Source organism: Harpegnathos saltator, unplaced genomic scaffold (genome assembly GCF_003227715.2).
Source record: "Harpegnathos saltator strain DR-91 unplaced genomic scaffold, Hsal_v8.6 scaffold333, whole genome shotgun sequence".
Lineage (NCBI taxonomy): Eukaryota > Metazoa > Arthropoda > Insecta > Hymenoptera > Formicidae > Harpegnathos > Harpegnathos saltator.
In genome coordinates, this window is record NW_020230132.1 from 246,343 (window position 1) to 258,518 (window position 12,176).

At 47.9% G+C, this 12,176-nt stretch overlaps 1 protein-coding gene across 1 annotated transcript in view; it reads left to right on the forward strand.

The window, feature by feature from the left end:
* dpy (fibrillin-like protein dumpy) overlaps positions 1-12,176 on the forward strand; it is a 166,973-nt gene that overhangs the window by 136,011 nt on the left and 18,786 nt on the right. The window contains exons 87-110 of the mRNA XM_025300206.1: positions 65-373; positions 530-844; positions 967-1,293; positions 1,401-1,715; positions 2,119-2,445; positions 2,628-2,927; positions 3,047-3,352; positions 3,518-3,835; positions 4,268-4,597; positions 4,676-4,978; positions 5,210-5,545; positions 5,888-6,193; positions 6,308-6,616; positions 6,700-7,017; positions 7,238-7,561; positions 7,644-7,955; positions 8,352-8,684; positions 9,064-9,360; positions 9,434-9,739; positions 9,994-10,314; positions 10,443-10,769; positions 10,864-11,175; positions 11,332-11,655; positions 11,780-12,088. Coding sequence (XP_025155991.1) covers positions 65-373; positions 530-844; positions 967-1,293; positions 1,401-1,715; positions 2,119-2,445; positions 2,628-2,927; positions 3,047-3,352; positions 3,518-3,835; positions 4,268-4,597; positions 4,676-4,978; positions 5,210-5,545; positions 5,888-6,193; positions 6,308-6,616; positions 6,700-7,017; positions 7,238-7,561; positions 7,644-7,955; positions 8,352-8,684; positions 9,064-9,360; positions 9,434-9,739; positions 9,994-10,314; positions 10,443-10,769; positions 10,864-11,175; positions 11,332-11,655; positions 11,780-12,088 — 7,584 coding nt within the window. The remainder of the gene's footprint in view (positions 1-64; positions 374-529; positions 845-966; positions 1,294-1,400; positions 1,716-2,118; positions 2,446-2,627; positions 2,928-3,046; positions 3,353-3,517; positions 3,836-4,267; positions 4,598-4,675; positions 4,979-5,209; positions 5,546-5,887; positions 6,194-6,307; positions 6,617-6,699; positions 7,018-7,237; positions 7,562-7,643; positions 7,956-8,351; positions 8,685-9,063; positions 9,361-9,433; positions 9,740-9,993; positions 10,315-10,442; positions 10,770-10,863; positions 11,176-11,331; positions 11,656-11,779; positions 12,089-12,176) is intronic.

Genomic DNA, 12,176 nt, shown 5'->3' on the forward strand with positions numbered 1-12,176 from the left:
ATATGCACCCTTCCTCACGCTGGACGCCCGCCAACATCTTCAACATACCCATTATGTTTGTCAGACATGATATCTGCTAATCCTTGCGGCCTGTCACCCTGCGGACCCAACAGTGAATGCCGTGTTGTAAACAATCAAGCAGTCTGCTCCTGCATAAGAGGATACTTAGGTAGTCCTCCGACCTGCAGGCCTGAATGCATAGTCAGTACGGATTGCCCGCAGAACGAGGCATGTAACAACCAGAAGTGCACGAACCCTTGCCTGGGAAGTTGCGGAATCGGCGCGTTATGCCATGTGGTGAATCACAATCCCATCTGCAGTTGCCCTCCTTCTCAAACGGGTGACCCGTTCGTTAGGTGTATCAATCAACCACGTAAGTACCGTCTTGTCGTTCGTACTGTCCTGTCAGTACTCGACGACGATCCCAGTGATCGAACACGGTCGCGAGAAATCGTTGTCGAAAATTTTCTCGACTCCTCTTCGCGTGCCGCTTTGTCTCACCTACATAGCGAGTCCTCGCATCTTTTAGCGCCCACACCAGCTCCTCCAACACCATGCGAACCGTCTACCTGTGGCCCCAACTCCAAATGTCGGCCGTCCGACGGCATATCTCTGTGCTCCTGCCTGCCTGGTTTCATCGGCAGCCCACCTAATTGCAGAGCGGGATGCATCAGTAACAGCGAGTGCGCCAATCACTTAGCCTGCATCAATCAGAAATGCCAAGATCCGTGCGTTGGGTCTTGCGGCGCGAACGCCAATTGCCACGTGGTCAGTCACACCCCAATGTGCACCTGCGTGAACGGCTATACTGGCGATCCGTTCACGCAGTGTGTCTTTAGGGAGCGTAAGTAACATCTAGAGGCTGAAATTTTGACGCAATCTCGAGAAAATTACATCGATTTCAACGTTCGTCCTTATATGCACGTTTGCATCGAAAACCCCGTGCTCATCGATGTCACATTTCAGCAACACCATTGCCACCCACGCCCGTTGATCCCTGCATTCCTTCTCCTTGCGGCTCAAATGCGCTCTGCAAAGAGTTCAACGGAGCTGGTTCGTGCACGTGTCTGCCGAATTACACCGGTAATCCATACGAAGGATGCAGGCCGGAGTGCGTGTTGAATACGGACTGCCCCGCGAGTTTGGCCTGCATAAATATGAAGTGCAAGGACCCGTGTCCAGGATCGTGTGGACGTAATGCATTGTGCCAAGTGGTCAATCACTTGCCAGTCTGTAATTGTTACCCCCGACATACTGGCAACGCCTTCCTTTACTGCAACCCGATAGAGCTAGGTACGATATCGTTCGCTCGAGATTCAATTCGCACCTTTTTTTAGCCCTTCGTGACTGCTCGTGAACCCATTTGACTGACCACATGAGATGCGCAATGTGATTTTTAGAAGCAGACAGCGCCATTAGTCGTCCTTGCGAACCGTCACCCTGCGGACCCAACAGCAAGTGCCGCGTCGTGGATAACACGAGCGTCTGCACTTGCCTACCCACCTTCTTGGGAAGCCCGCCAAACTGTCGTCCCGAGTGCACGGTTAGCGCCGAATGCGCTTTCAATTTGGCATGTGTCAACAACAAATGTACCGACCCTTGTCCTGGATTGTGTGGTTCTAACACAAGATGCGAGACGATCCATCATAACGCCATATGTTCATGCCGACTTGGCTTCACGGGTGATCCATTCGTTGCCTGTTTCGAAATTCCACGTAAGAGTCGTCGAAAAATCTCATATCATATGTTATAAGTCGAGTAATTTGCGAATTCTTGAAAGGGAGCTGTTTTCCTGCAGATCGTCAAAATATTATTTTCAAATTCGATTTTAAGAATCTGAAATTTTATTTTTCTCAACTAAACCGCGTTTGATTTGCTCATTATCAAGTAAATTCAATCGGTTGCTTCTCCGTGCAGAAAAGATTTTACCGATGATTTTCTTTCCCTTCGATAATAGATAATTATTATAATTCCAACACTAACGATTCATTCTTGCTGCTAATGCTCTATTCATTCGTTACCTCGGAAATACGAAATTAAATTGAATTGACTCAAAAGCATTTTACGGCATACGAACGAAAGCAAGCGCGTAACGAATCCCATTTTGTATGTCCATAGCCCCAGAAAAAGATCGTCCACCTGTGAATCCTTGTGTACCTTCACCATGCGGACCTTATTCGGAATGCCGCGACATTAACGGCCAAGCGTCTTGCGCTTGTCTGCCAACGTACATGGGAACACCACCTAATTGCAGGCCCGAATGCTTGATTAATTCCGAATGCCCGAGTAATCAGGCATGCATACAGAGAAAGTGCCGGTATCCTTGCGATGGAGTGTGTGGTGTAGGAGCAACTTGTAACGTCATTAACCACTTACCCACGTGTTCTTGCCCGAGCGGGTTCACTGGGGACCCCTTCGTAATGTGTAGACCAGTTCCCGAGGAAGGTAAGACAATCAGTAGATCAATATCGACGCCACCACGTCAAAACATCGCTATTATCCATAGCGAGCAACGTTCCGCGTCGACTTCTTATTTGTTAAGAAAGTGAAAATTTCATCATCTGCACTCTAGAAAATATTTTACTTGAAGTTTTCCCTAAAATTAAGTTCTCAAATTCGCCCTTCAGATACAACGCTCAAGCCGACAGACCCGTGCTTAAACTGCGGTGCAAATACTCAGTGTCTCAATGGCGTATGCACCTGTCTTCCTGAATATCAGGGGGATCCGTATATGGGCTGTCGTCCAGAGTGTCTCTTAAACCCAGACTGCCCGAGGGATAAAGCTTGCATTAAGAACAGATGTCGCAATCCATGTGACGGGATCTGCGGCTACAATGCCCTTTGTTCCGTTGTCAATCATATCCCGGTCTGCACTTGCCCGCCAGGAATGTCAGGCAATGCGTTTGTAACGTGTTCCCCGATAGAAGGTACTCACTCGAACGAGCAATTCCAAAACGTGTCCAAATGGACAGTCGGTATTAGCTCTTTAATGACACTATAAAGTCACCCTGTAATTGTTTTTCATCTTTTTATAACATTTATACAGCACCAATACTGAAAGATCCATGCAACCCGACACCGTGTGGACCGAATAGCCAGTGCCGAAAGATAAACGAGCAGGCCGTTTGCTCGTGTATACCCGGATACCTGGACGCACCGCCCAATTGCCGAGCCGAGTGCATTATCAGTTCCGACTGTCCTGCAAACATGGCCTGCAATAATCAAAAATGCATAGATCCCTGTCCTGGAACGTGCGGTATTAGAGCTCAGTGCACCGTGGTTAATCACAACCCGATCTGTTCTTGCCCCTCTGAATTGACCGGCGACCCGTTCACACAGTGCATCTCAAGATGTGAGTAACTCGAGAGAAGCATCATACATAGAATGCGTAGGATCTTTCGTTAAAATAATTCATATTTTTACTTTTGATGTTTACTTGATGAGATTGATTTGTCGATCGAGTGAGGTGAAATGTCTCGTCAGACGAACAAGCGTTGCATTGATTTTTTTCTGATAGCGGAGCAACCTCCAGCACCCGTAAATCCCTGCATCCCATCTCCGTGTGGACTCAACAGTAGATGTCAGATCGTAAATGACGCGCCCTCGTGCAGTTGCTTGGCAGAGTTCATCGGTGAACCGCCGAATTGCAGGCCGGAATGTGTCAGTAATAGCGAGTGCTCCACACACTTAGCATGCATCAATCAAAAATGCCGCGATCCTTGCCCAGGATCTTGCGGTGTTAACTCGGACTGTCGAGTGATCAGTCATACGTCCATGTGTGTGTGCATTGCTGGATATGAGGGTGATCCGTTCGTACAATGTAACCCCAAGCGAAGTAAGTCCAATCATTTGATGTTAGGTCTAGAGAGCGCCCAAAACTGCGAGATATACTTTCAATCACAATTTTAATTATTATTAAATTTTTTACTCTTAAGTTCACTTTTCCTGGTAAATATTTTTGTACATATCATTATTCGCTCCGCTGATTTTTAATTTTCAATAGTAAAATTTTCTTGAAGATGTTGGTATCTTAAAATTGACTAGATTTAAAATAATCTGTGTTATTATTTTCAATTTTTATTTAACAACATTGTTTTGTTGCTTATTAAAGTAATTGTCAGTTATCTCAGACTACTCATCAATAGCTAATAGAAAGTGTATATTTTTGATAATTATAGTGTACCTTCAGTATATATTAGTGATACATTAAAGCAACTTTATCGGTGACGTCTTGAAAGCAAAAAGTACATCAGAAACATTTCCGTAGGCGAAGTGATGAGCACTGTAAAACCAACCCCGTGTATTCCGTCGCCCTGCGGCTTCAACGCGGTGTGTCGTGAACTAAACGGCGCTGGTTCGTGCGCGTGTCTACCGGATTATATAGGCAATCCTTATGAAGGCTGTCGACCCGAATGCACGATGAATTCCGACTGCACTGCAGATCGCGCATGTATCGGTTCGAAATGTCAGAATCCTTGTCCAGGCTTCTGCGGGTATAACGCGATTTGTCAAGTGGTCAATCACGCACCGTTATGTATATGTCAATCTGGATACAGCGGCAACCCGTTCATCTCTTGTAATATCGTAGAAGACACGAGTGAGTGATACAAGAGGGTTATGAATTTATTATTCGGCTATTCGGCAGTCTTCGCAATTAATGAAGAAACTTTTTTAGAGCTAGAGAGTAATACGTGCAGCCCATCTCCCTGCGGACTTAACAGCCAATGCCGTGAATTGAACAGTCAAGCGATCTGCTCGTGCTTGCCCACATTTATCGGAACCCCGCCAAGCTGTCGGGCTGAATGCACCGTCAGCTCCGATTGCCTCCAAAATCGCGCGTGCAAGAACCGCAAATGCGTCGACCCGTGTCCGGGTATCTGCGGTATCAACGCAAGATGCGAAGTGATTAATCATAGTCCGATTTGCAGTTGCAATCAAGATTTTACCGGCGATCCTTTCGTAACGTGCTTCCGGATAGGTGAGTACGTCGCATGAGGCAGTTGTAATACATTCCATTTTATTTGTATAATTTTGCAAATTTTCAAAATACATAATTTTTTTCTTTCTTCACGCTTGAGATTTTAGCAAAGCAAGTTGTGAGTTCTTTTTTCTAGTAAGCAATCACATTTAAAGTGTGCAGAATTTCGCCGTGTACGTGACAAATGTTAGACGAGGAATATTACGTCCTATGAGAAATATTCGTTTGCAGAAATAGACAAAGACATCCCTACGACGCCAACGAATCCGTGCGTGCCATCCCCATGTGGTCCATTCGCCGTTTGCCGTGATAGCGGCTACGCTAGTGTCCCTACGTGTACGTGCTTGGAAAATTACATCGGTAGCCCCCCGAATTGCCGGCCAGAGTGTACTGTAGACTCTGACTGCAGCAGTAACAGAGCGTGTCTGCGGCAGAAATGCAGAGACCCATGCCCGGGCTCGTGCGGTATCGGAGCGCAATGTCTTGTGGTCAATCATATGGCCGTCTGTCTCTGTCCGAAGGGTTACACTGGAGACGCATTCGCCAACTGCTATCCCGAACCTCCCCGTAAGCCTTCTACATATTTCGCAATATAGAGCATCTTTATTTTTTGATATATAGATCATATGAGTTATAAGAGAGGAGACTGATGAATATAGAATGAAAAGATTTCCAATTTCTAAATCACACATATGTATATCGAATGTCGGTAAAATTAACCCCCAAGTTTGTCGATTGTAACTTATTATGACGAATTAATATGACTTAATTTTTCAACATTGATTATTATCACAAAATAAAGACATTCTCAGATGTTTCAAACCAACTCCAAGTTTGAAGACTCCTATTTTGTATTGTGAGTCTCGAAGAACAGACTCACTGACGAAGAACGAATAATGATATTTGCAGCCGTCATACCAGTGCCACAAGATCCTTGTAATCCGAATCCGTGCGGAGCGAACGCGATATGTCGCGATGGCAGCTGCTCTTGTCTGCCCGAGTACCACGGCGACCCTTATTCCGCTTGTCGACCTGAGTGCGTACAGAACCCGGACTGTCCATTGGACAAAGCCTGCGTGCGCAACAAGTGCTTCGACCCATGTGTTGGAGCCTGCGGGCAGAACGCAAAGTGCACGGTCATCAATCACACCCCGATGTGCACTTGTCCTGATGGAATGTCTGGTAACGCATTCGCGGTGTGTTACCCGGCTCAAGGTAAACTCATCGGCGATCGAGAACGAGCTTTTCGCGAGATAACATCGAATCGACTTGCTCGAACGACCGAAGCCTCATCTTCCATTACGTAAAGAAATGTAAACCCCTTTGCAGATCCCACTGTGGTCGAGAACCCCTGCAACCCATCACCCTGCGGCCCGAACAGTCGTTGCCAGAGCATTAACAGTCAAGCAGTGTGCTCATGCGTGCCTGGATTTATAGGAAATCCGCCGGCCTGTCGGCCTGAATGCATAGTCAATACTGATTGCGCGTTGAACGAGGCCTGCATCAACATGAAGTGCAGCAACCCTTGCTTAGGTGCGTGTGGCATATCTGCACGTTGCCAAGTGCTGAACCACAATCCAATCTGCAGCTGTCCTCCCGCGTTCACTGGCGATCCCTTCATACATTGTACGCCAAGACGTAAGTGTCCCCACCATCTGAGGTCTCTCTGATATGTATGCACTTATATCGGACGCATAGCAACCTATATCTTCCTCTTAAAGCTGAAAACGTGCCGAAACCGGTGAACCCGTGCCAACCTTCACCCTGTGGCCCCAATGCTCAGTGTCAAGTAGTCAACGACTCACCATCGTGTTCGTGCATGCCGGAATACATTGGAACGCCACCCAACTGCCGACCAGAGTGCATCAGTAACAGCGAATGTCCAAGTCAGCAAGCTTGCATCAATCGCAAGTGCAGAGACCCGTGTCCCGGGTCGTGTTTCGCCCTAGCTGACTGTCACGTCGTTAATCATGTACCAACTTGCTCGTGTCGCTCCGGATACACGGGTGATCCGTTTGTTCAGTGCACGGTCAAGGAGAGTAAGTGCTGTAGACTCATAGAGATGAGTCCCCATAGTATCGTGTTTTACAAATTTTCCCGGTCGAACAAAACTACCATCTATCGTTATTATTAAGTTTTGCGTTACATTTTGATTATTATTGTGGTTTTGTAACACGTGGAAATCGGTTGAAATCTGTTTGCAAGAGTGAGATAGCGAAGGATCGATGTTACGGATAAGATAAAGCTATGTTCTTTTAGGCGAGCCGCCAACACCAAGTCGACCCTGCCAACCGTCCCCTTGCGGCACAAACGCCGTGTGTAGAGAGCAAAACGGTGTCGGCTCTTGCACGTGTTTGCCCGAGTATATTGGAAACCCCTACGAAGGATGTCGTCCTGAATGTACCCTCTCGTCAGACTGTCCCGCGCACTTAGCCTGCATCGGATCGAAATGTCAGAATCCGTGTCCGGGTTCGTGCGGTGTCAATACCAATTGCCAAGTCGTCAACAATGTGCCCGTTTGCACCTGCATCTCTGGCTACACTGGCAATCCATATATAAATTGCGTTTATCAGGCTGTCGAGAGTAAGTAGCGACGTGGAACATGTGAGACGGTAAAGAGAAAGTCGCCTAACAGGTTTTAAGATGTACCGTTACGTTATTATAGCTCCTGAGGAAGAACGTAAACCTTGCATACCTTCCCCTTGTGGCCCGAACAGTCAATGCGCCAATAACAATGGTCAAGCGATCTGCTCTTGTTTGCCCAAATTCATCGGAGCCCCGCCAAATTGTAGACCGGAATGTTTGGTAAATTCAGAGTGCGGATCGAGCCGAGCATGCGTGAATCAGAAATGCGTAGACCCCTGTGTCGGCACTTGCGGCCGCGAAGCTCAATGCAAAGTCATACACCACAGCCCGATCTGCAACTGCCCGAGCGGCTTCACGGGCGATCCATTCATCTACTGCTTCCTAGCGCCAAGTACGTTACACAATAGCGAAAACTATTGCAGATTCATATCATCAAGTTGGAAACTGGTACATTTTTTCGATTGGAAAAGTATATATTCGTGCCGAAAAAATAAGATAAGAGATTTCTCATTTATCTTTTTTGTTTCATTACTTTTCGTTATTTTATGTTTAACGTAAAATTAAAAGAATTACGGAAAAATTAAAATTTCATTGTTTTATCTGTGAAAAATATTTGTTATATAGCATCTTGTTTCTGATAACTTACGGACTTGAAATTTCTATTTTCATTTCCTCAATTCCAAATTTCACCCGAGTTTGACAAATTTGAGGAGTCAACCTTAGTTTCCGACTTGGTGGAATTCATCGTCACACAAAAAACATGTGTGCTATTTGTATTTCTCTTCAGCACCAGAACCAGAAGATCAATACCCGAAGGACCCATGCCTACCGTCACCTTGCGGACCGAACGCTCTGTGTAGAAACATCGGCAACACACCGGCATGCAGTTGTATGCAGAATTACATTGGTGTGCCTCCAAATTGCCGACCCGAGTGCTCGATCAATTCAGATTGTCCTGCCGATAAAGCTTGTATGAGAGAGAAATGCAAGGATCCCTGTCCGGGATCGTGCGGCCTCTTGGCGCAATGCACGGTGATAAATCATACACCGTCCTGCGTGTGTACCGAAGGATACACTGGCGACCCCTTCGTGAGTTGTAACCCTGCGCCTCAGAAACCTCGTAAGAACCGCACTCTTGCTTATATTTTTATCAATGATAACAAGAACGGTACCGTTTTACGAATGCGAAAATTTCCGCAAACTGAGTCTCCTTCATAAATTTCTTTTTTATTTATTTGTATATCCAAGGATTATGCAACTGTTTCTTAAGATCGGAAACGTGAGAAGTTTTACATAAGCTTGAAGACACTTCAGCGATTATCTAACGATTTTCGTCCGATGGAAATGTAAAATCTTTCTTTTTCATTTTTCACATCTCTACACTTACGGAAACATTATCGTTTATTATGATCGTTGCCCAAAGGTGTTATACCATATTAAGCAAAATTAGCAAGCATTTGAAATCACCACAAAATATCAGCCACATCCGCGCGTTTCAGTACCACCCCCCGACCGGTGCAATCCATCACCGTGTGGCCAAAACGCTCGGTGTAACGACGGAGTGTGCACATGCATACCTGAATACTTCGGGGACCCATTCGTCGGCTGCCGGCCGGAATGCGTCATCAACACCGATTGTTCGCGCGATAAAGCGTGCATGCAGCACAAGTGTCGCGATCCGTGCGCCGGCACATGTGGCCTCAATGCAGAATGCAACGTTGTCAATCACCTGCCGATGTGTAGCTGCCCGCGAAACATGAGTGGCAACGCGTTCATCTCATGTACCTCCGTGCAAGGTTTGTATACGCGGCCCTCCCGCCCCGCTCTGTCTCCTGACGACATGAGTGCATTACGATGATTGTCAAACAGATACGACCATCTTCGAACCGTGCAACCCGTCCCCATGCGGCCCGAACAGCCATTGTCGTGCGTCGAACGGCCAGGCGATTTGCGCGTGCATTGCCGGATTCAGAGGAGTTCCGCCGTCTTGCAGACCGGAGTGTCTCATTAGCGCCGATTGCGCCCGCAATCGGGCCTGCAGCAACCAGAAGTGCATTGACCCATGTCTCGGTGCATGCGGAATAGCCGCACAGTGCGCCGTAGTGAATCACAACCCGGTGTGCAGCTGCCAGACACTGTACACGGGCGATCCATTCGTCCGCTGCTTCCCGCAACGTAAGAGATAACTACGTGATATTTCAGCTAGAGGCACACAGAAAAAAAATAAGCAACAAGATGTAAGCAGTAAGCGAATTAACTAATCATAGTTGAATATCTTCGGGCTGTTTTGATTAATCAATTTCCTTATTACTTACATCTTACTGCTCAAGTTTTTCTGTGTGTGCAAGTCCTCACGATCAAGTTGTCGCAAAGTACAACGACCTTCTTGATTGATCGAGATATGAGCACGGTCCCCTTGCGAATTTCAGCGAAAGAACCACCGCCACCACCAACCGATCCTTGCCGACCTTCACCTTGCGGCCCGAACGCGCAGTGTCAAGTCCTCAACGGCGCTCCGTCCTGCTCATGCTTGCCGCAGTATATCGGAATCCCACCCAACTGTAGACCAGAGTGCGTGAGTAACAGCGAGTGTCCGAGACAACAGGCTTGCATCAATCAAAAGTGCAAAGATCCTTGCCCAGGATCCTGCGGCAGGAATGCCGAATGTAGGACCGTCAGTCACACCCCCATGTGCATTTGCGCTGGTGACTTTACCGGAGACCCCTTCATTCAATGCAACCCTCGACCGAGTAAGTTTCCGATAACGCGCCGATGATGAGCGATTATGAGTTTTATATTTAGATCTGACAGCCAGCAGCGGTGTTTCTCTTCTCCAGCTATTCGCGGTAGGATCACGACTCACGGTTCTCTATTTTAGTTGAAACATCGCCTGTCCCGTTAAACCCGTGCCAACCATCTCCCTGTGGTGCGAACGCGATGTGTCGGGAGGTATCCAGCTCGGCCTCCTGCATCTGCTTACCCGACTTCTACGGTAACCCGTACGAAGGTTGTAGGCCCGAGTGCGTGATCAATTCCGACTGTATATCTAATCGAGCCTGCATAAGGAACCGCTGCCAAGACCCTTGTCCAGGAACGTGCGGGGTCAATGCGATCTGCGAGGTCATCAATCACATACCGGCGTGCAGCTGTCAGCCAAGGCATACTGGAGACCCGTTTAGATATTGTATGCCCATACAAGATACTCGTAAGTGGACCTCGCTCGGGCGTCGAAGTTACTCGCGACGTCGCGTTCACAAGAAGTCACTATCTCTTATCTCGTCGTGCTTCGTGTCGTATAGCTCCAGAGCCCGTAGGTGACCCTTGTCAGCCGTCTCCCTGCGGCCCCAACAGCAACTGCTTGAATCGAAACGGGAAAGCTAGCTGCTCGTGCCTGCCGAGTTACCAAGGAAGTCCTCCCGCATGTAGACCCGAATGCGTCATTAGCACGGAATGTCCTATGAATCGCGCTTGTGTCAATCAGAAGTGCGTTGATCCGTGCCCAGGTGTGTGCGGCATCAACGCCAAGTGCAATTCCTTATCCCACAGTCCATTCTGCAGCTGCGCACCTGGTCAAATCGGGGATCCGTTCGTCAAGTGTTTCGACATGCCTCGTAAGTGGTTGGAAACTAGTAAAGCTGTGAGTGAGCGAGAGAGAGAGAGAGAGAGAGAGAGAGAGAGAGAGAGAGAAAGAGAGAGAGAGAAACGGAATTGTCGTTTTCTTTCAAGAATGCCTCACCTACGGAGATTGTCATTTGATTTTATTCTAGTGATACCCGCACCATCGCAGCAGGCGAACCCCTGCATTCCGTCGCCCTGCGGCCCGTTCTCCACATGTCAAGACAGGGGAGGCTATCCATCTTGTACATGTATGCCCAATTACATCGGATCGCCGCCATATTGCCGGGCCGAGTGCTCGATCGATTCCGATTGCACAGGCGACAAAGCTTGCATACGAGAGAAATGCAGAGATCCTTGCCCCGGATCTTGCGGTTTTAGCGCCCTGTGTACTGTCATTAACCACACCCCGGCTTGCACATGTCCCGACGGATACACGGGCGATCCCTTCAACAATTGCTACCCGACACCCATACGTAAGACTACCTGTTGTTACTTGTTCGCACATAATAGTCGAGTTTCTACTCGAAGCAGAAACAGAATGAGCGAACATTTGCCCATCCCACATATGTTTGATTCACACACATCTCCTCCGCACAGAAACACCACCCGCAAAGCCAGACCCGTGCAATCCGTCACCATGCGGACCTAACGCCGAATGCACAGGTAACGGTGTCTGCAGATGTATAGCCGAGTATCGCGGCGATCCTTACCGGGAATGTCGGCCGGAATGCGTGCAGAATTCCGACTGTCCGTACGATAAGGCTTGCGCCAACAACAAATGCGTAAACCCCTGCGTCGGCATCTGCGGCCAAAACGCGGAGTGTGCGGTCATCGCGCACATCGCCACCTGCAACTGCGCTCAGAATTACGAAGGCGACCCGTTCACCCTATGCACGCGCGTGAAACGTGAGTTCTCTTGCTCATTTTGGAGCGCCTTGACCCGTTTCCCCTTTCCCCTGTCAAGAGAAGCCATTAATCCGACATTATCTCGATA